A 22,114-nucleotide genomic window follows, 5' to 3' on the forward strand; every position below is an offset into this window, starting at 1 on the left:
GGACGAAGTCGCGGGCGTCAGCTAGTAATCTCTATTTTACAGAAGAAACAATACATCCTCAACAACATAATCCAATACTCAGTGGATGTTCTAATTAAAATCGAAGCAGACCTTATCAAAATCGACTGCGCCAACCCGGCGGGAGAGATGAATGCGACTAAAGAAAGGTTCTATCAAGTTCTAGAAGAAGATAGCACGAATAATGAGACTTTGTTCTTTTGGGATGAGGAAAGGTGAGTTTATTGGCTTAGTATATCGTTTTTACCCGACTGCGGCAAAGCCAAAAGGAAGGGTTATGATTTTAGCTGTCTATGTATGTATGTCTGTATGTGTGTGTGTATGTATGTTTGTATCCAGATTCTGTGTGTTTCCGTGGGTCAATTTTGAAGAATGAGGTGTCAATTGATTCGTTGTTAAGGTCCGGGTTGACATAGGCTATATTTTATGCGAAAAAAATTGACCTAGCGGATGTTACATCAAAAAAAGTGGGGGTCTTCAAAAATATTTTTTTGCTATTGTATCGAGTAGGGTGTTAACAGGGCTCTCTCCGTCACTTACTCCATACAATCGTAGTTCCAATTTCATTTGAATACTAGCTGATGCCCGCGACTTCGCCCGCGTGGATTTAGGTTTTTCGAAATCCCGTGGGAACTCTTTGATTTTCCGTTTTCCGATAAAAAGTAGCCTATGTGCTAATCCAGGATATTATCTATCTACATTCCAAATTTCAGCCAAATCCGTCTAGTAGTTTTTGCGTGAAGGAGTAACAAACATACACACACACACAAACTTTCGCCTTTATAATATTAGTGTGACTAAGCAACCAAAGTCCATGAAATTTTGCAGACATATTCTTGAAACTAATATCTGTGCCTGTGGTGTTTTAAATTTTTCTAAAAATATGTAGTTTTAAAATTACAGGGGCTCAAAGATTTGTATGTGAATTTTTAAGACTGCGTAACTTTGAAACCGAACATTTTAACAGAAATCTGGAAAACCACAGACATAGATATTAGTTTCTAGAATATGTCTGCAAAATTTCATGGACTTTGGTTGCAATGAAATTGGAAATAAGGTGGCGAAAGTGACGGAGAGAGCCCTGTTTTAAGAAAAACAGACAAAAAAAGACCGATTGTCTGCTATGTCGTGTTTTTACAACTCGACTTCAAAATATTTAATTATGTTCTGTATCTTTTGTAGTCGTTTATAAATTGATAGTAAAATGTCGTTACTAGATCAAGTCTGCTGCTTCGTTCCCGTTTCATCCTGTCCACGTATAAAGAAGTCGAGGGTCTGCAGAGGGTAGCGTACTGGTACGCTAACGAAGAGTACAAGCTTCTTCCTGGAGTCGTACTGGATCCTTTGAGGAACTTCTTTAGGATTGGGACTTCTGCTGTAAGTTGGTTTTTAACTTTTTCCTTTTTCAGGGTTCCGTACCTCAAAAGGAAAAAAAGGAACCCTTATAGATAGGATGACTTCGTTGCCTGTCAGGCAAAACTTGGCAGGTGTGGTAGGTCTTATAGCACTCATAAGGGAAAAAATCCGAAAACCATGCATTTGTGGTTACATCACAAAAAAAATTAACATGTGGTCATGAACAAATAAATAATTAGTATAATTGTGACTTTCAAAGTAATATTACTATAACCAACTGTAGTATCATATGAAAGGGCTTTATCTGTACATTCTAAACCCGATTTTTATTTATTTTTACGCATAATAGTTTTCGATTTATCCTGCAAAGTGACGGAAAAGTACGATGTAGTATGGCTGTACCTACTCGGTACGCGAGTCTGACTCCCTAGTGTGGAAGTTCCTTTAAGGGACCTATGACCCTTATAGGAACATCTATCGGATGATGATGATGATGACTATTATCACTTTCTAGGGTGTGCCATGGACCATGGTAAAGTATGACCCTGTTACGGGCGAACCATTGATGACGGAAGACGGACAACCGATTTACGAAGGCTACTGCATCGATCTTATTGATAAGATTGCTGAGGTAAGCCACTTTTGTAGTCTGTAATTACCTACTACAAAAACTACTATTTTACCGGTCACTAATTTGCATTTCTTTAGAAATAGATTTTTTTTCTTCAAATAAACTTTTACTATGCTTAAGAGGGGTCTCTCCGTCACTCGCTCCATACAAACGTAGTTCGTCTCTCATTGGAATACTAACCAATCATACTCAATGGAATTTTGTAGAAACGTTCCGGAAACTAAATCTATGCCTGTGGTTTTCCAGATTTCCGTTAAAATATTCGGTTTCAAAGTTACGCGGTCTTAAAAATTCACATACAAATCTTTGAGCCACTGCAATTTTAAAACTACATATATTTGGAAAAATCTAAAACACCACAGGCACAGATATTAGTTTCTAGTTAGTAGTCTGCAAAATTTCATGGACTTTGGTAGCTTAATATTCAAATGAAATTGGAACTACGTTTGTATGAAGCGAGTGACGGAGAGAGCCCCTCTTAATGGATCGTCAAGGGGTTTCGTCGGCCAAGTTGACGAATGGTTTGAAATCACATTTTAAAAAGCAACTTCAATTATCATTAAAAAGTATAAAAATATTTTTTGTTAGGTACCTTGAGTATTTTGTAGTTGGGCTCCTCGATTCGACTTCAAAAGATTTTTTATAATAATAAATTTTAACTAGTAGTTTACAGGCAGTATTAAATTTGTTTGTAGGAAAAGAAATACGAGTAATTAGTTATTTTGAAATTATTATTTACAGGATATTTAACATTTAGGTTCTTAGGTTTCGGTGACCTACATCTATTTAGGTACCTACGCATATTTTCAGACAATGGGTTTCGACTACGAAATCGTGACTCCAAAATCTGGTTCTTTCGGAAGGAGACTACCAAATGGTTCTTGGGATGGAGTTGTAGGCGATTTGACTACTGGGGTAAGTTCGGAAAAGCAAAAATTATAAAAGTATTAAAAATTAAAATATTAGACCATTTCGCTATAATATATTTTATGAATAGATAATAATCTTATGAGATACTAGCTTTTGCTCATGATTTGTCCGCGTGATATAAGTCTTAGGGATAACTAGGCAGCCTATAGATATCTATCACTAAAATAATTTTTTTTAAATCGGATCATTGGTCCTGGAGATTACCGCCTAGCTAGAAACTAAACAAATACCTACCTCTTATTAGTTTATCATAGACTAGCCGATGCCCGCGACATCGCCCGCGTGGATTTAGGTTTTTCGAAATCCCGTGGGAACTCTTTGATTTTCCGGGATAAAAAGTAGCCTATGTGCTAATCCAGGATATTATCTATCGCCATTCCAAATTTCAGACAAATACGTCCAGTAGTTGTTGCGTGAAGGAGTAAAAAACATACACACACACACACACACACTTATATATACACAAACTTTCGCTTTTATAATATTAGTGTGAAGTGTGAAACTGTTTTCAGGAGACGGATATCGCTGTTGCTGCTTTGACGATGACAGCTGAAAGAGAGGAAGTGGTAGATTTTGTTGCGCCGTATTTCGAACAAACTGGCATTCTGATAGGTCAGTTTTTAACACTGAATAATATGCATACCTACATATAATATGTAGGTATATGAATGTTTTATCAATGACTAGCAATCCGCCGCGGCTTCGCACGGGTAGTTTTTTTTACAATTTTTGTAGCGATCTCTAAGTTTTTTTAAATAAAATATAGTCTATGTCACACAGGAATAATGTAACTTTCTACTGGTGAAAGAATTTTCAAAATCGGTTCAGTAGTTTCAGAGATTACTTCCTACAAACAAACTCACAAACTTTACCTCTTTTTTATATCAGTAGATAGAGATAATGTAAACAAGAGGTAGATACATTAGATTGGTACACTTCTGAAATACCTAAAGACTAATAAAGTACCAAACTATTACTGAAAAAATATATTAAAGAAACGATAAATATTTTTTAGCAATACGTAAGCCAATAAGAAAGACGTCCCTCTTCAAATTCATGACAGTGCTTCGCACGGAAGTGTGGCTGAGCATTGTAGCAGCGCTGCTTCTCACGGGCTTCATGATCTGGCTTCTGGAGAAGTATTCCCCGTACTCCGCCCGGAACAACCCGGACGCCTATCCCTATCCGTGCCGGTAAGACGAGGCTACACTTCCGACTTAGCAACCCTGGTACTTTAACGTGGTTAAGTATTACAGTTTGTAGCACACGCGCCGAAAATCGGCTGCATTGGACGCATCGAAGTATCGCAATTTTTCGGTGGGTACTAAAATAAGTAGGTATGGCAAAAAAAAACAAATAAAATAAATAAAAGTTTATTTAGCGCCACAAAATCACAATAAAGAATAAAAATAAAAATACAATTATTACACAACACTACAAAATAACAACTAAACTTAAAACTAGGAATAATAATACATATTTCGTGTGCGAGTTAAAAGCTAAATCATTTATAAACACCAAAAATAGAAAGGGACCCAAGAGTGAGCCTTGTCGGACACCCATTAAGACAGGTGAACCTTGTGACTCCATCTTCATGCATCCACTTTGAACAATGAAATCCAGTGCAATGTTTTTAATCCCATAGTGACCAAGTGGAAGACCCTTAGGTTTAAGCAGCAAAATTTTGTGATCAAACATGATCAAATGCGTTACACAGGTCAAAGACTCAATAACGTTCTGTAAGCACTCTCAGACATTGTAAAAATTATTCGGGACAATAAATAAGGTAAAAGTAAGGTGGTCTAAGGAAAATCAGCGAAGGGCGGGCGAATAAGGATTAAGGGTAGTCTTGAACTGATTTCATTAAGCAACCCATTCATGATTGATAAAATATTCGTTAAGATGGGTGAAGGGGGTTACCCCTACTCCGAATCTTGTACTATTGCCATTTTGGTATGTAAGCTAAACTTAACTTAAACTTTTATAAAGTTAGAGCCATTTTTGGGTTGCTGCTAATTTGGCTGCGTTTCTGACCGTGACAAACGGACAGACAGTCGAGGTCTTTTCCAAAAATATGACAACCACCGCAGAATATGACTCCCCACCCACAGTTTATGACACTCCCACTGGATATGACACTCCACCCACCAAACATGACACTCCACCTACCGCTTATGACACAAAAATTTTGCATTGAGCTATTTGATTGGCATCCACCACATTTTGCAGGGAGTTCACTCTAAAAGAGAGCTTCTGGTTCGCGCTGACGTCATTCACGCCTCAAGGCGGAGGCGAGGCACCCAAGGCGCTCTCAGGGCGTACTCTGGTCGCCGCTTATTGGCTCTTCGTCGTGCTGATGCTGGCGACCTTCACTGCCAACTTGGCTGCGTTCCTGACTGTGGAGAGGATGCAGGTAAATTATCCCAAGGATAAAAGTAAAAGCGACGGCAAGCAACTAGGCTAGTTGTACTTAAATCCATACTACCGCAGCGGGTCTTCTCCGTTTGGTCGGAATGGCCAAGCGGGGGTACGGGCCTCGAGGCATGGCCTCCTTACCCGGGTGAGGCGCAGGGCAACTTTGTACCCTGGTGACGAACTTTTAGCCGGGATTTCACCGGCTAGGGCCCGCCATCTTGGCTTATGGCCTTAGTAGACTTCTTCGTATATTCGATGTGTAGTCAGTCCGGGGCTGGTCTCCGCGCGACGGCGTTGAGTTCGCTGTCGAGCGCGGAGACGGAGTCAAGTCCGGTGGATCTCGCGTCGTCGTTATCGTCGTCGCTTGGGTCGGCTGCGTGCCGCGCCGGGGATGGCGATCGCAGGAGCTCACGAGGTAGTTGACACCCGGTCGGCGGTCGAGGGATGAGTGGAGCGATGCCGTGGAGGTGTTCGTACGGTCCGTTGTCCGCGCGCGCAAACATGCGCCGCGCGAGTGTGCGGACGTACTCCTCCACGGTGGGCGTCTTGAGGTCGCGATGGATGACGTCATTCCTCACGTACCTCGGAGCTTCCACGATTAGGCGCAGGCACTTGTTTTGCTGGACCTGTAGGCGGCGTCTCTGGTACTCCGAACAGAGTGAGTACCAGGCGCTCTCAGGCCATACTCTAGTCGCCGCTTATTGGCTCTTCGTCGTGCTGATGCTGGCGACCTTCACTGCCAACTTGGCTGCGTTCCTGACTGTGGAGAGGATGCAGGTAAATTATCCCAAGGATAAAAGTACAAGTGTAAATTAAAAATTTTCAACACCCCCGACAAATCATTTTCAAATAAATAATTATGTATATCTAGGCAACGTCCATCTTGACAGCTTGACATTTGTCAATTGACATAATATTATGAACCTAACGGTTATGTAACCTTCTTTTCTACAAGAAAACTAGAAAAGAGCTGATAACTCTTAAACGGCTGAACCAATTTTTTTGGATTATAGCTAAGAACACTCTCGATCAAGCCACCTTTCAAACAAAAAAAACTAAATTAAAATCGGTTCATTCGTTTAGGCGCTACGATGCCACAGACAGATACACAGATACACAGATACACAGATACACAGATACACAGATACACAGACACACAGATACACAGATACACACGTCAAACTTATAACACCCCTCTTTTTGGGTCGGGGGTTAAAAAGCGACGGCAAGCAACTAGACTAGTTGTACTTAAATCCTTACTAATATTATAAATGCGAAAGTGTGTCTGGGACTTTGTCTGTGGTGGCGTTTGCTGGCGCGCGTGTTGTGACTTTTTGGAGTGTTTTTTTGTTAGAAGTGGCCGGTTTTTGTGTTCTGCTGGTGTTTAATGGTGGTGGAACTGACTGGGAAGCGCTCTAAAGGGGCGCCGCGTGTGTGTCGGCGGGCGAAGGACAGACGAAATCCATACTTATACATACATATATGGTTTCCCTAACTTGAAAATAACTACCGAAGATAACTACAAATTTGACTTTAGAGAAAAAAAAAAATGCGAAAGTGTGTCTGTCTGTCTGCTAGCTTTTCACGGCCCAACAGTTTAACCGATCTTGATGGGTGCAGAGTTAGCTTATATCCCGGGAAAGGACATAGGCTACTTTTTATCCCGAAAAATCAAAGAGTTCCCACTCGATTTTTAAAAACCTAAATCCACGCGGACGAAGTTACGGGCATCATCTAGTACCGTATAATAGTTATTAGTGTTACAAGGGGCCAAAGTGATATTTTGTCCCTCGAGGGAGTTATTTAGAGCGAATTTAGTTTTATTTAAAGCGAAGCGAAGGATTCCATAGATTCTAAAGTAGAATCCTGAGCGTAGCGAGGAATTCAATATACGCCGCCCGAGAGAAAAATATTTCTGCCCCGAGTGACACACATTATTTTTCATCACTACCTAGGAGAAAAAAAAAACAAAACACACGCAGACCAATCATAAGGAAAGTTCAAATTCCCATGGGAATAAATGGAATTTTCACGGAGGAAACCAAAGTCGGTCACCCATCCAGTTATCGACTTGGGTCAACATTGTTTAGCAATCGCAATTGATTGATATGCGTTGTCACAAAGGCCACACGGATACTTAGGAATACATTTGTTCTATTTGGACGCTTTTTTAACGGACGTTAAAAAAGCTCCCGTGTAAATGAGACCTAAAGGCCGATTAACACCGATTGCGTACACGTGATACGTGCGTAGTGATGCGCGTAAATCTCTAACACACTGGGTTACGCAAGCGGTGTGCCATGTTTCATACAGTTCCATACATTACAACGCAATGGTACGCACTACGTCTACGCTTACGCAGCCTGTGTGAACGAGCTATAATGTACATTCAAAACCTCATATTTTTCAGACTCCAGTAGCATCTTTGGAACAGCTGGCGCGTCAGTCTAGGATCAACTACACAGTGGTGGAAGGTTCCACCGTCCACCAGTACTTCATAAACATGAAGTTTGCTGAGGACACCCTTTATAGGTTAGTGTTTGTCCGACAGACACGACGGACGGACGGATAGACAGACGGACAGACAGACATGAAAGTTATACTATAAGGGTTCCGATTTTCCTTTTGAGGTACGAAATCCTAAAAATTAAAATGTGTTCATGAACAATTAATAATAATTGGCATTTTCAATTTTCAAAGTAACATAACGATACCAAGTTTGTGGGGTATCATATGAAAGGGCTTTCTTTATACCTGTACATTCTGAAACAGATTTTTATGTACAATAGTTTTTGATTTATCGTGCAAAATGTCGAAAAATACCCGAGTACGGAACCCTCGGTGCGCGAGTCTGACTCGCACTTGTCCGAGTTTTTAATGAATTTATATCCCTTGTTTCCAGGGTGTGGAAGGAAATAACTCTAAACGCAACATCAGACCAATCGCAGTACCGTGTGTGGGACTACCCCATCAGGGAACAATATGGACATATTCTGTTAGCAATTAATGCATCAGGTAAGACTCTTTCCAGAACTGTTCATCAGATCTCCAGGAAAAATTATCAAAATCAGATTAGATGTGACCCGTATCCCGATGAATACGCGCAGTGTGGGACGACCTCCAGCCGTTGGGGCAGACGTGTTCTGATGAGTGGAGACCGGGAACCGGTACGCGCAGTGTGGGACGACCTCCAGCTTGCTGGGCCGATGACCTGAAGAAGGTGGCGGGGAGCGGGTGGATGAGGAAGGCGGAGGACCGTGTTTGGTGGCGCGCTCTTGGAAAGGCCTATGTCCAGCTGTGGATGCTTACAGGCTGATGGAATGGAATGGGAAAAAATCCAGATGAATTATTAATTTTTTTCAGGATAAAAACTATCCTATATGTTGACCCGAAGTATCAGTTACCACTAAACAGTAGTTTTCGCGTAATGCATGTACAGCAGTCACAAAAATTCCAAAAAAAATATTGTTTTGGGGCCTACACATCACACTAATAATTATATTATATATTATATTATAATTATTATAAAGGAGAAAGTTTGTGTGTGTGTGTGTGTGTGTGTGTGTGTGTGTATGTATGTTTGTTACTCCTTCACGCAAAAACTACTGGACGGATTGGGCTGAAATTTAGAATGGAGATAGGTTATACTCTGGCTTAGCACATAGGCTACTTTTTATCCCGGAAAATCAAAGAGTTCCCACGGGAATTTTAAAAAACCTACATCCACGCGAACGAAGTCGCGGGCGTCAGCTAGTCGATAATAATGTTTCCCCCGATTAAAATTTTCAAAATATATTTAATACTAGCTGATGCCCGCGACTTCGCCCGCGTGGATTTAGGTTTTTCGAAACCCCGTGGGATCTCTTCGATTTTCCGGGATAAAAAGTAGCCTATGTGCTAATCCAGGATATTATCTATCTCCATTCCGAATTTCAGCCAAATCCGTCCAGTAGTTTTTGCGTCGAGGAGTAACAAACACACACACACACACACACACACACACACACACACACACACAAACTTTCGCCTTTATAATATTAGTGTGATACAGACATCGTCCACTAATAAGTATAGATAAGTAGGTATAGATAATTAACAATTTTCAGAACCAGTACCTGACGCCGAAACAGGTTTTCAGCAAGTCAATGAACATTCAGAAGCCGACTTCGCTTTCATACACGACTCAGCTGAAATAAAGTAAGCCTATTTTCAATTTTTTTTTTTTTTTTTTTTAATTGAAAATATTACAATAAAACTTAAAGCTAGCCTTATCTAATTACTATACAAATCATATATTTGTATAGTAATTATATAATTTTCTAATTTTAAGTCGGTTAAGAACCGGTTAAGAACCGGTCAAGCAGGACCGGTTAACTATTTATATAATTAAGTTTTATCTTGTGGGAAATATGGAATTACCGCGAGGTCTCAGTTCAGGGCGAACCACTAATTTATTTTATGCTCCTGAGAAAAGCATATTATACAATCGAAGATTAGCGCGTTTAATAGCCTCATCGGGTGACAGAAGGGCTGGCTCATTTTTTGCGTATCAGCCTGGCTGTCCTACGCGGAAATGCAGCCAGTATTCTTGGCACCATTCCACGCGGGCATGATTTGTATAGTAATTAGATAAGGCTAGCTTTAAGTTTTATTGTAATATTTTCTTTAATAAAAATCGAAGATTATGTAAATGATAAAAGAGCGTAGACTTGACCTGCAGTTCGCTCCAGCAATGCGCGGGAGCTCAATTGCTTTTATACATGGCATAATATTGTACTTATATCAAATCTTTGAAAAGAGCAACCGCCGAGTTCTTTGCTGGTTCTTCTCGGTAGGAAAGGCATTCCGAACCAGTGGTAGATGCTTTTGACGATTCAAAAGAACTTGTAAAAGTCTAATTGAATAAAAATATTTTGAATTTGAATTTAGGAAATTTTGTTCTCAGGTACGAAATCACTCGTAACTGTAACCTGACGGAAGTGGGAGACGTATTCGCGGAGCAACCCTACGCCATCGCGGTCCAGCAGGGCTCCAGGCTGCAGGAGGACCTCTCTAAAACCCTGCTGGACCTGCAGAAGGAGCGCTTTCTGGAACAGCTGTCTAGCAAGTGAGTTAGCCTATAACTAGAAAAAGGCTGAGGAGGACCTGTCCAAAACCCTGCTGGACCTGCAGAAGGAGCGCTTTCTGGAACAGCTGTCTAGCAAGTGAGTTAGCCTATAACTAGAAAAAGGCTGATCTTTGACGTTGGAGCCAGCCCTGGTGTTCTGTAGGGCTGATGGTGCAAACACAACCATTTTCATGTCGTGAAGTCACAAAAAGGACGGACGCACTGCGAACGACACTTTAGTCCTTGTCTAAAATGGCCGCCAAACAGAACAGCTGTCTTTAAGCCGCCATCTTTTATCGAGGGACTCTATGTCACCAACTACAGTGCCATAGATTTAGTGGGAGACGTATTCGCGGAGCAACCCTACGCCATCGCGGTCCAGCAGGGCTCCAGGCTGCTGGAGGACCTGTCTAAAACCCTGCTGGACCTGCAGAAGGAGCGCTTTCTGGAACAGCTGTCTAGCAAGTGAGTTAGCCTATAACTAGAAAAAGGCTGATCTTTGACGTTGGAGCCAGCCCTGGTGTTCTGTAGGGCTGATGGTGCAAACACAACCATTTTCATGTCGTGAAGTCACAAAAAGGACGGACGCACTGCGAACGACACTTTAGTCCTTGTCTAAAATGGCCGCCAAACAGAACAGCTGTCTTTAAGCCGCCATCTTTTATCGAGGGACTCTATGTCACCAACTACAGTGCCATAGATTTAGTGGGAGACGTATTCGCGGAGCAACCCTACGCCATCGCGGTCCAGCAGGGCTCCAGGCTGCTGGAGGACCTGTCTAAAACCCTGCTGGACCTGCAGAAGGAGCGCTTTCTAGAACAGCTGTCTAGCAAGTGAGCTAACTAATGAATATTATTATGTGGTGACTTAGTATAAGATTTTACTTCTCACCAATGTTGATAGTATTTGAGAGTCGAAACACTTTTAGCGTTAAGGGGCATGAGACGGGCCTGCCCGCGAAATTCAAATTTAATTTGGTTTTTCGCAATTCGTAAACTAATACTACAACGTAGTCTTATGGTATTTTAATTGCGACAATGGCAGTATCATCCTCGCAGGTTTATATAAAAATCTTTACTTGAAAGGGTCCAGTTTAAGAAATTAATTCTAGTATCGACTATTCTCACAAATTAGTCGATACTAAAATTAATTTCTTACACTGGATCCTAATACTATCATTTGTGAGAAGAAAAATCTTATACTGAGGGTAGGTACTGATCTCCCCAAACTACGGGATACAAAATATACCTACTTTTAATTTATATCTATGACGGCCGTTGGGGCAGACGTGTTCTGATGAGTGGAGACAGGGTACCGGTAAGCGCAGTGTGGGACGGCCTCCTGCCCGCTGGACCGATGACCTGAAGAAGGTGGCGGGGAGCGGGTGGATGAGGAAGGTGGAGGACCGTGTTTGGTGGCGCGCTCTTGGAAAGGCCTATGTCCAGCTGTGGATGCTTACAGGCTGATGGAATGGGATGGAAATTGGAATGCACGAATATAAACGGCGGATTATAATTTTGGCCTTTATCTTCTTTCAGATATTGGAACGAAACCGCGCGGCAAGCTTGTCCAGACTCTGATGAGTCAGAGGGCATCACGTTGGAAAGTTTGGGTAAACTTACTTTTAATACATTTTCACCCGACTGCGGCAAAGCCAATTAGGAAGGGTTATGATTTTAGCAGTCTATGTATGTATGTTTGTACCCAGATTCTGGGTGTTCCACCGTAGTGCCCAAACTACTGGGCCGATTTTGATGAATAAGGTGTCAATTGATTCGTTATAAAGGTCCGGGTGACATAGGCTATATTTTATACGAAAAAATTGACCCAACGAGTGTTACAAGATTAGGTAGGTACATCAAAAAAAGTGGGGGTCTCCAAAATTTTTTTTGCTATTGTATCGAGTGGGATGTTAAATGGTAGAGGAGAAAATTCTGGGTTCATGAATGTAATTGTGCACTACAAGATTAAAATATACCAAGCGACAGAAAAACAATTTTGCTTGTAATTCAGCGTTTATTAAGACGATAGCAGTCGAGTTTTCGTTTTCAACTTTATCTTCTTACTAGCCGATGCCCGCGACTTCGCCCGCGTGGATTTAGGTTTTTCAAAATCCCGTGGGAACTCTTTGATTTTTTCGGGATAAAAAGTAGCCTATGTGCTAATCCAGGATATTATCTATCTCTATTCCACAGCCAAATCCGTCCAGTGGTTTTTGCGTGAAGGAGTAACAAACATACACACACACACACACACACACACACACACACACACACACACACACACACACACACACACACACACGCACACATACAAACTTTCGCCTTTATAATATTAGTGTGATACCATACCTATCTATCGCTATCTATCGGAGGTTCGCGGGTAATACCTAGTCGGGTTTAGTGCTGTTTAACTTGACCTTCTTGTTTTCTTTTTTACAGGTGGAGTTTTCATAGCTACTCTGTTTGGACTAGGCCTCGCAATGATAACCTTGGCCTGGGAAGTGTTCTATTACAAAAGAAAAGAAAAGAACAAAGTCCAAGCCTTAGACTCTACCATAGAGAAGACAGAGGCGTTTGTTGAAAAGAAAAAAGAGAAACTACCCTCAAAGGTACCTATTTTGACCATTGATTGATTTTGTTTGGGCTTCTTCTCAAACTAGGGCGCGTTTGGAACCCTCCTAGCTTTAGATTTAAGTTTAGGTACTTACGTAATTAAATATCACCATCACCTAATTTCTATTTGTCAAATTCAACAATAATAAATTAGCATACAATAGATTACATAGAACCATTTTTAACCCCCAACCCAAAAAGAGGGGTGTTATAAGTTTGACGTGTGTATCTGTCTGTGGCATGGTAGCTCCTGAACTAATGAACCGATTTTGATTTAGTTTTTTTGTTTGAAAGGTGGCTTGATCGAGAGTGTTCTTAGCTAAGTATAATCCAAGAAAATCGGTTCAGCCGTTTGAAAGTTACCAGCTCTTTTCTAGTTACTGTAACCTTCACTTGTCGGGGGTGTTATAAATTTTTAATTTACACTTGTGAATACAAGGCTCCGATTTTGACCACTTTTTGTTGCTTTTAAGTAATTAAATATCACTTGCTTTGAAGGTGAAGGAAAACATCGCGAGGAAACCTGCATGCTAGAGAGTTCTCCAAAATGTTCTCAAAGGTCTGTCAATTCGCACTATTAACCCCTTATTCTAAGAGGATTCTTATTTCTTCTTATTCTTTTTCTTTCAATTTAGCTCGCTTCCATCATAGACTGTATCATCACTTACCACTAAGTGAGATTATAGTCAAAATGAAATAACCACAGATTCACGGTTCTCGGATTTTTCCATTACTTGTGCTATAAGACCTACCTACCTGCCAAATTTCATAATTCTAGGTCAACGGGAAGTACCCTATAGGTATTCTTGACAGACACGGCAAACGGACAGACAGACAAACAAAGTGATCCTATAAGGGTTCCGTTTTTCATTTTGAGGTACGGAACCCTAGTAAGAGGTCTTGTGCCATGTGTTGATGATGATGAATAAAAATACTGTTTTATTATATTTCAAAGGAAGCGGAAAATGTTGCCAAAATACGGAAGAGGAAGAAAGCTTCGGGGAATATGGTCAAAACCGTCACAATCGGGGACCAGTTCAAACCAGCTGGCAAAGGCATTTCCTATATCAGTGTTTACCCTAAAGAGGGCTATAGACCTTAGGTTTTAGACGGATCCACCGTTGTGGGCACAATGGGCATGCCCACAACCCTAATATCTACACTTGGGATATCACTTTCACGGTAAATTAAAAAAAACCTGCCAAGTGTGAGTCAGACTCGCGCACCGAGGGTTCCGTACTCGAGTATTTTTTTCAATGATACCCCAATTGGTATAGTTATCTTATTTTAAAAATTGAAACACATTTAAATTTTTTTTTAATGATGTAAGCACAAATTCGAGGTTTTCAGATTTTTTCCTGTACTTATGCTTAAAGACCTATCTACCTGCCAAATTTCATGATTCTAGGTCAACGGGAAGTACCCTATAGGTTTCTTGACAGACAGACAGACAACAAAGTGATCCTATAAGGGTTCCGTTTTTCCTTTTGAGGTACGGAACCCTAAAAACCTGCCAAGTGCGAGTCTGACTCGCGCACCGAGGGTTCCGCACCCGGGTATTTTTTTCAACATTTTGCACGATAAATCAAAAACTATCATGCATAAAAATAAATAAAAATCTGTTTTAGAATGTACAAGTAAAGCCCTTTCATATGATACCTCACTTGGTAGTTGGTATTAGATATAGTACTCAAATAGTCACACCTAACTAGAAGTTTTCTTCTTTCAAATATGTAGTTATATTATTCATAATATCATTAATTAAATCTACTTACTTATGTAATAAAATATTTATTCAGATTTGTTTTTTATTTGAAACCTTTGAGCACAGAATACCTACCTTAGATACTAAGTACATATCCATACTTAATGTTATAAATGTGAAAGTGTGTGTCTGTCTGCTAGCTTTTCACGGCTCAACAGTTAAACTGATTTTGATGAAATGTGGTACGGACATAGGCTACTTTTTATCGCGGAAAATCAAAGAGTTCCCACGGGACTCCCAAAAACCTATCCGCTTAAGCGATTTGTATGAAATTTGGTACCGAGGTAGCTTGCGTCCCTGTTATTGACATAGGCAACTTTTTATCCCGGAAAATCAAACAGTTCCCACGGGATCTTTGTGTAGTGTAGGATAAGTGCGGGTGTATGAATAAAGCAGTTAGCTACCTACCGCGGTGTTTGATTGACGTATGCAATATTGGCGACGAGTCGGGAGTTAAAACGTGTGAAATAGTAACGTGGTAAAATGCCGTTCGGTAAAATTGAACCGTTTGATCTTTTCGGGGGAAAGTGGTCATTATATGTTCGAAGAGTAGAACAATTTATATTTTTAAATGAAATCAAAAGTACGCATAAAGTGGCCACGTTGGTGACGTTGGTAGGTGAACGCACCTATAATTTAATGTGTGACTTATGTGCACCAAACAAACCTGAAGAGAAAACATTTGAAGAATTAGTAACAATAGTAAAAAACCATTTAGAACCTCAACGTTCAATATACGTGGAGCGGGAAGTGTTTCGACAGCGAAAACAAAAAGCTGGGGAATCCATACTAGAATTTTTGCAGCAGTTAAAGCATTTAGCAACGGAATGTAAGTTTGGGCAAAACCTAGAAGAAAATCTATGTGAACAGTTCCTTACTGGATTACAAAGCACGGATATTAAAGCTAGATTGCTGGTCGAGACTAATTTAACATACAAGAAGGCGGTGGAGCTAGCTCTAGGATTAGAAGCTGCGGAGAAGCATGTGGACAGAGTGAGCGGCCGCAATAGTTTGGGCGGTGCATATTCTGGGGACTTCGGCAGCAACATAGGTGCAGGCGCAGGCAGCGCGGCCGGCCCAGGCGGCGCGGCCGGCTCGAGCGCAGCAGGTGGCAGCGGCGAGGCGGGCGGCGAGGCGCTGCACGCGCTGCGTGGCGGACCAGCAGGCCGGGCCAGGCCGGCGGCCTCTTCGGCGCTTTGCTGGCGCTGCGGAAAGCCTCATCGGGCAGATAAGTGTCGTTATAAGCAGTATAATTGTGATTTGTGTTTACGTAGAGGGCATTTGAAGGTGATGTGTAAAGCGGCCAACAAAACGGCCGAAAAACGCCATAATTTTATGAGTGATGACTCGGAAAGTGAAATGTACAATATACGGGCGGTTGCAAGCGGAGACAAGCCGTTTTTTATTAATGTTAAAATAGGGAATAAAACACTAAAATGTGAGTTAGATACCGGTAGCAAAATCTCGGCTATTAGTGAAAGATGTTACAATAGTATGTTTTCGAATTATACGATTTTGAAAGATGAAATTAAATTATGCTCATACTCGGGCTCGCGAATTGAACCGATCGGGTTTATATTAGTAGATGCATGTATCGAGGACAATCATCAACAAAACTTACAATTGTACATAATAAAAAAATGGGAGTCGTCCCTTGTTAGGTAGGAGTTGGATTCAAAAATTTAAAATAAATGAATTATACATTAATAACATTTTACAAGAAGATAGTGATAATGAGTATCGCGATCGGTTCATAAACGAGTTAAAGACAGAATATTCTTCGGTATTTACGGACAAGTTGGGCGAATGTAAGAAACAAATTCGTTTACAGCTCACAGATAACAAACCGGTTTTCGTTCGCGCCCGGTCGGTACCTTTAGCATTGCGAAGCGCAGTGGAGAGAGAAATTAAGCGTTTAGAAAAGGAAGGATCGATCTATCCGGTTGAACATTCGGACTATGGCACACCAATAGTTCCAGTTATTAAGCCATCGGGGGATATTAGGTTATGCGGGGACTACAAATCGACTATTAACCCAAAATTAAAAATGGATCATTATCCGTTGCCGCGCATCGAAGAATTATTTGCAGCCTTGAGCGGTGGTCAGGAATATTCTAAAATTGATCTGACGACCGCGTACATGCAAGTACCTCTCCACCCCGAGTCGCAAGTCTGCGATTTCAACGCACATAGGTACCTACGCTTTCAAACGTACACCTTATGGGTTGAACTGTGTCCCTCAAAAATTCCAAAAAATTATGGAAGAGACTCTTAGAGGTTTACCAAACACGGTTGTCTTTTTAGATGATATTTGCATAACGGGAAAAGATCGCGAAACACATAAAAATAATCTGAGAGCTGTAATCGAAAGATTGGCGACTATGGGCCTAACTGTAAAAATAAATAAATGTAAATTCTTACAAAAAAGTGTGTCATACCTAGGATTTATTATTGATAAACATGGTTTGCATCCGGACATGACAAAAGTGGAGGCTATTGTGAAAGCTCCAACACCGGGAAACGTGACTCAATTGAAAGCTTTTCTAGGCCTAATAAACTACTATGGCAAGTTTGTTCCTAACTTAAGTTCATTGCTACATCCATTATATTCTCTTTTAAAGAAAAATCAGCCATGGAACTGGGATATAAATTGCGAAGACGCATTTATAAATATAAAGAATATTTTAGCAAGCGACAGAGTGTTATGTCATTACGATCCAGCGCTTCCGTTAGTTTTATCAGTAGATAGTAGCTCGTATGGTATAGGGGCAGTTCTGGCGCACGTATTTGCCGACGGAACGGAACGGCCGATCAGCTGCGCGTCTAGAACGCTCGGGGATACAGAGAAGAACTACAGTCAACTAGATAAAGAAGCATTGGCGATAATGTACGGGGTACAAAAACATCACCAATACCTCTTTGGTAGAAAATTTATTTTAAAAACGGACCATAAACCTCTGGTGTATATTTTTGGGCCAAAAGGGGGCATTCCACAAACGGCAGCAAGTCGACTACAACGTTGGGCGGCTAAATTGGCAGCGTATGATTTTGACATCAATTACGTGAAATCAAAATGTAACGGCAATGCGGACGCGTTATCTCGTCTACCATTAGAGGGAAAAAAACACGACAGTCCAGTCAAATCCGAAAATCATTATTTACTATATATGAATGAAACGTTACCGGTAAGTTATAAAGAGATTGCAGTAGAAATAAAAAAAGATAATTTATTGAGTCGAATTTATGGATATATTATGTTCGGATGGCCAGAGAAGTGTAAAGAGGATGAGCAGGCATTTTTTGTGAGGCGCGCAGAGCTGTATATTGATCATGGGTGTATTTTATACAAATACCGATTAATAATTCCTCAAAGTTTACAGGAACGGGTCTTATTTGAAATACATTCAGGACATTTAGGAATTGTAAAAATGAAGTCTATTGCCAGAAATTATGTATATTGGCCTTCTATAGATAAAGATATCGAGTCGGTGGGACAGAAGTGTGAAGCATGTCGAAATGTACGGGACGCTCCTCCTAAAACCACTTTACATCCATGGGAATTTCCGGCGGGACCTTGGAAACGACTACATGCGGACTTTGCTCAATTCCATGGTAAATATTATATCGTCGTAGTCGATGCTTATAGTAAGTGGTTAGAAGTGGAACAAATACGTAGTACCGCGGCGTACGATACCATTAAATTTTTTCGTAGTTTATTTTCTAGATTTGGGCTAATTGACCAACTGGTGACCGACAATGGCCCGCCGTTCCAAAGTGCAGAGTTTAAGGAGTTCTGCAGTAAAAATATAATCAGGCATGTTACATCTTCACCGTATAGACCGCAAGGAAACGGAGCAGCCGAGAATGCGGTTAAAACCGTGAAGAAAACTATTAAAAAGGCGGTGTTAGAAGGGGAAGACATACACGCTAGCTTATGTCGATTTTTATTACAATATAGAAACTGTCCACATGCAACCACAGGAGTAGAACCGGCAGTAGCTCTGTTAGGGAGGCGCCTGCGGAATAGACTAGACGCGATGCGCCCGAGTACATCGAAGATAGTTGCGGATGCACAAAGCAAGCAAATAGAAAGCTCGGGCGGAGTCGTACGAAAATTCGATATCGGAGATAAAATATTAACACGAAATTACTCCACAAAGGACAATAAATGGATCGAAGGGGATATAATAGAAAAAACGGGGCCAGTATCGTACAAAATATTGCTAAACAAAGGAAATATTTGTCGCAGACACACAGATCAAATATTACCACTGAGGAATAGTCGTTTCTCATGGAACGTCGGACCCGGATCAGAACCAGAAAGTACGGAGATAAGTATTACGGATCAATATGTAAACACAAGACCGCGGAGACGAAACCAAAATGCCAAGGAGTCGTATTCACCCGGGAAGGATGTAGAGGAGTCCACAACTCAGTTGGAGTCGCAGGAGTGCGGGGAGCAAACGTCGAGCTTGACGCCGCCGCCGCGACCTGGGTGGGTACTATCCCCGACGTCCGAGCTAGACGACGACGGGGGACGGTCGCCATGTCTAGAATCCCCAGTTGAAATTATGGAAAGACCTAAGAGAGCGTGCCGGCTACGTAAAAAAGAGTGAGAAGTAATGATTAAGAAAAACACTTAACTAAGGATATACATAAAAATATTATACATGCATTAAAAAAAAAAAAAAAAAGAAAAATAATAATTAAGGAATAGAAAGCTTCAATTGAGGCAGGTTGATTAATTAGATAAGTGGTACATTTTAGCATTTTTTTAAAATAAGTATTACCTAATATAACTTCTTAGTTACGAGAGATAAGTTAAAAAGTTTGTTTTTGATAAATTTGGTTATATTACAAAATGTACTTAAAAGACTTAATCAATTAGTTCTTAGCAGATAAAATAGAATAGGTTTATTTTTTAACGATTTAAGTGTTTAGTTAGGGGGGAAGGAAAAGCAGATAATTATGGTATACTTAATTAGTAGATGGGTAAGTGTTAAGATGAATTACCTAAGTGTTCCCTATGTAAACCTAGTAAATAAGACTTTTTATAGGAAAGAGATGTGTAGTGTAGGATAAGTGCGGGTGTATGAATAAAGCAGTTAGCTACCTACCGCGGTGTTTGATTGACGTATGCAATACTTTGGAAACCTACATAAATCCACGCGGACGAAGTCGCGGGCATCATCTATAATTCCACATAAAGAAGCGATACTCATCCAATTTATCGTCGCCCGGAACGTAATGGCACTGTCGGACTAGCGTCACTCGGTTCTCAGTAGTGACACGACACGAGCGAGCGTTGCTTACCATAGCGCTGTCCTTGTCCCGCTTGTCTTCACTCCGTACTTCAGTACCGTTATCCACACACACAAATCAAGTGCGGTCAGGCCGGTGTCCGGTTATTAAATAGGTTTGCTTGTATCCGAGGCTATAAGATATATTTTTTTTATATTTATAGACTAGCGCTTGGCTGCAATCAGACCTGCTAGCAAGTGATGATGCAGCCTAAGATGGAGCGCGCTTGCCTAGAAGTTGCCTATTCACTCTTGACTTGAAGGTACCCATATAAAAAGTGGAAGGGAAAACTGATGCCGGAAGGGCGTTCCATATCCTAGCGGTTCGGGTTAGAAACGAGGAAGCAAATCGCTTTGTATACGTGTGCGAGGAATTTCAACTACGTACGGATGCAGACCTTGAAGATGCCTTGTAGCATCAATGCATTTTTAACCGACTTCAAAAAAAGGAGGAGGTTCTCAATTCGTCGGAATCTTTTTTTTTTAGCCAATAGTGAGTGTCGACTGATGGCCTATCAGAGGTGATTGGTGATTCCAAACTCAGAGGTAGACCTCCACTTTAAAGGGGCATGCGACGAGTCTGCCCGCGAAATTCTAATTTAATTTGGTTTTTCGCAATTTGTAAACTAATACGACAACGTAGGCTTATGGCATTTTAATTGCGCCAATGGCAGTATCATCCTCACAGGTTTATATAAAAATCTTTACTTGAAAGGGTCCAGTTTGAGAAACTAGCTCTAATATCGAGTAATTCTCACAAATTACAAATTGCAAAAACCAAAGTAAATTTGAATTTCGCGGGCAGACCCGTCGCCTAAAGTAACCTAATTCAAAATGTAATAGCTAGTACAAGCTAAGATCTGTTTCACTTTTTAAACAATAGGTACGCAGTCATGTGCCTCGTGATCTTTTGTAGTGATGATAGTAAAAAAAAAAGAATAACCGGCCGAGTTTGTTGTGGGCTCTTCTCAAACTTGGGCGCGTTTGGAACCGTTGTAGCTTTAGTTTTAAGTTACGTAATTAATTATCACCACTATATTTTACAAAAACAATTTCGACCATCAAAAGGAGTACAATTGTATCTACTTTGAATAAATGAGTTTGACTTTGACTTTACCTCTTCTTTTGCGCACTCAAAGTCCTAATTGCAAAACTTTTTTGACGTGACAATGTCTTATAATTAGATAGAGCCGGCTGCACGCACGAAAAAACACGACTCATGCGGCGTTACCTCGCTCTGAGGCGTTCCATGTAAGGCTTGAAGTGCAAGCGAGAGCGCGGAACGAGCGACAAAGAAGCACAATCGGCCTTTGTTGTCACGTTCAACTATCGTCAGTAAACCGACTTTACAGACAACCAATTTTTTTTTATTTGTCAAAAAAACTTTTTTTTTTAATTCGGTCACTATTTGCTAAGCGTGCGATAAATTATAACGTAAAGGATTGGTGGTAAAAATAAAACAACCAATTTAATATATGATAACTATTTAGTAAGTGTATAAACATTACATCGATGAAAAAAATAATTCATTTACCTAACTCACAAAAAAATAATTAAGGAAACATAATAATTATAATAATAATATACCTTAAAAACGTACAACCTCACACTACACGTATTTAATTAATTAATTTAAATTAAAAACTCAAAATTACCATTAAAATATTACTTTTTTAATCTATAAAAAAATTCCAACTTGCATTGTCGAAATGTATTTTTTTTTCCGTACACTAATACCTTAAATACTAATCTTTTTTAAACTCTGCGTTTTTTTTTTTACAAAAACCTTGGGTTCGTTTAGCGTTTGTGATTAACAATTGATTTCATCTAAAGATTTTCCATATAGAAGTCTCTATAATAATAATAATAATATATTTTAAAAATAAATGTAAAAAAATAAACATCCGAATTGATTTTATTTACATTTAATAAATAACAAGAAAAAAATGAACGTTTTTTCGAAACTTTCAGTCGAGA

The 22,114-nt window shown here is 40.3% G+C and overlaps 2 protein-coding genes across 2 annotated transcripts in view; both read left to right on the top strand.

Moving 5' to 3' along the window:
* LOC123878780 (glutamate receptor ionotropic, kainate 2) overlaps positions 1–14,280 on the top strand; it is a 20,402-nt gene extending 6,122 nt beyond the window's left edge. Inside the window, exons 6-19 of the mRNA XM_045926097.1 lie at positions 43–233; positions 1,236–1,395; positions 1,889–2,005; positions 2,816–2,920; positions 3,448–3,547; positions 3,951–4,128; positions 5,165–5,348; positions 7,761–7,882; positions 8,253–8,365; positions 9,457–9,547; positions 10,296–10,457; positions 11,996–12,069; positions 12,899–13,068; positions 14,028–14,280. Coding sequence (XP_045782053.1) covers positions 43–233; positions 1,236–1,395; positions 1,889–2,005; positions 2,816–2,920; positions 3,448–3,547; positions 3,951–4,128; positions 5,165–5,348; positions 7,761–7,882; positions 8,253–8,365; positions 9,457–9,547; positions 10,296–10,457; positions 11,996–12,069; positions 12,899–13,068; positions 14,028–14,174 — 1,914 coding nt within the window. The 3' untranslated portion in view covers positions 14,175–14,280. The remainder of the gene's footprint in view (positions 1–42; positions 234–1,235; positions 1,396–1,888; positions 2,006–2,815; positions 2,921–3,447; positions 3,548–3,950; positions 4,129–5,164; positions 5,349–7,760; positions 7,883–8,252; positions 8,366–9,456; positions 9,548–10,295; positions 10,458–11,995; positions 12,070–12,898; positions 13,069–14,027) is intronic.
* A 923-nt stretch (positions 14,281–15,203) lies between these two features.
* Positions 15,204–16,541, top strand: LOC123878774. The gene has a single exon (XM_045926089.1). The coding sequence runs from the start codon at positions 15,321–15,323 to the stop codon at positions 16,500–16,502; it is 1,182 nt and encodes a 393-aa protein (XP_045782045.1). The 5' UTR covers positions 15,204–15,320; the 3' UTR covers positions 16,503–16,541.
* The last annotated feature ends 5,573 nt before the right edge of the window (positions 16,542–22,114 follow it).

Source organism: Maniola jurtina, chromosome 26, assembly GCF_905333055.1.
Source record: "Maniola jurtina chromosome 26, ilManJurt1.1, whole genome shotgun sequence".
Taxonomy (NCBI): domain Eukaryota; kingdom Metazoa; phylum Arthropoda; class Insecta; order Lepidoptera; family Nymphalidae; genus Maniola; species Maniola jurtina.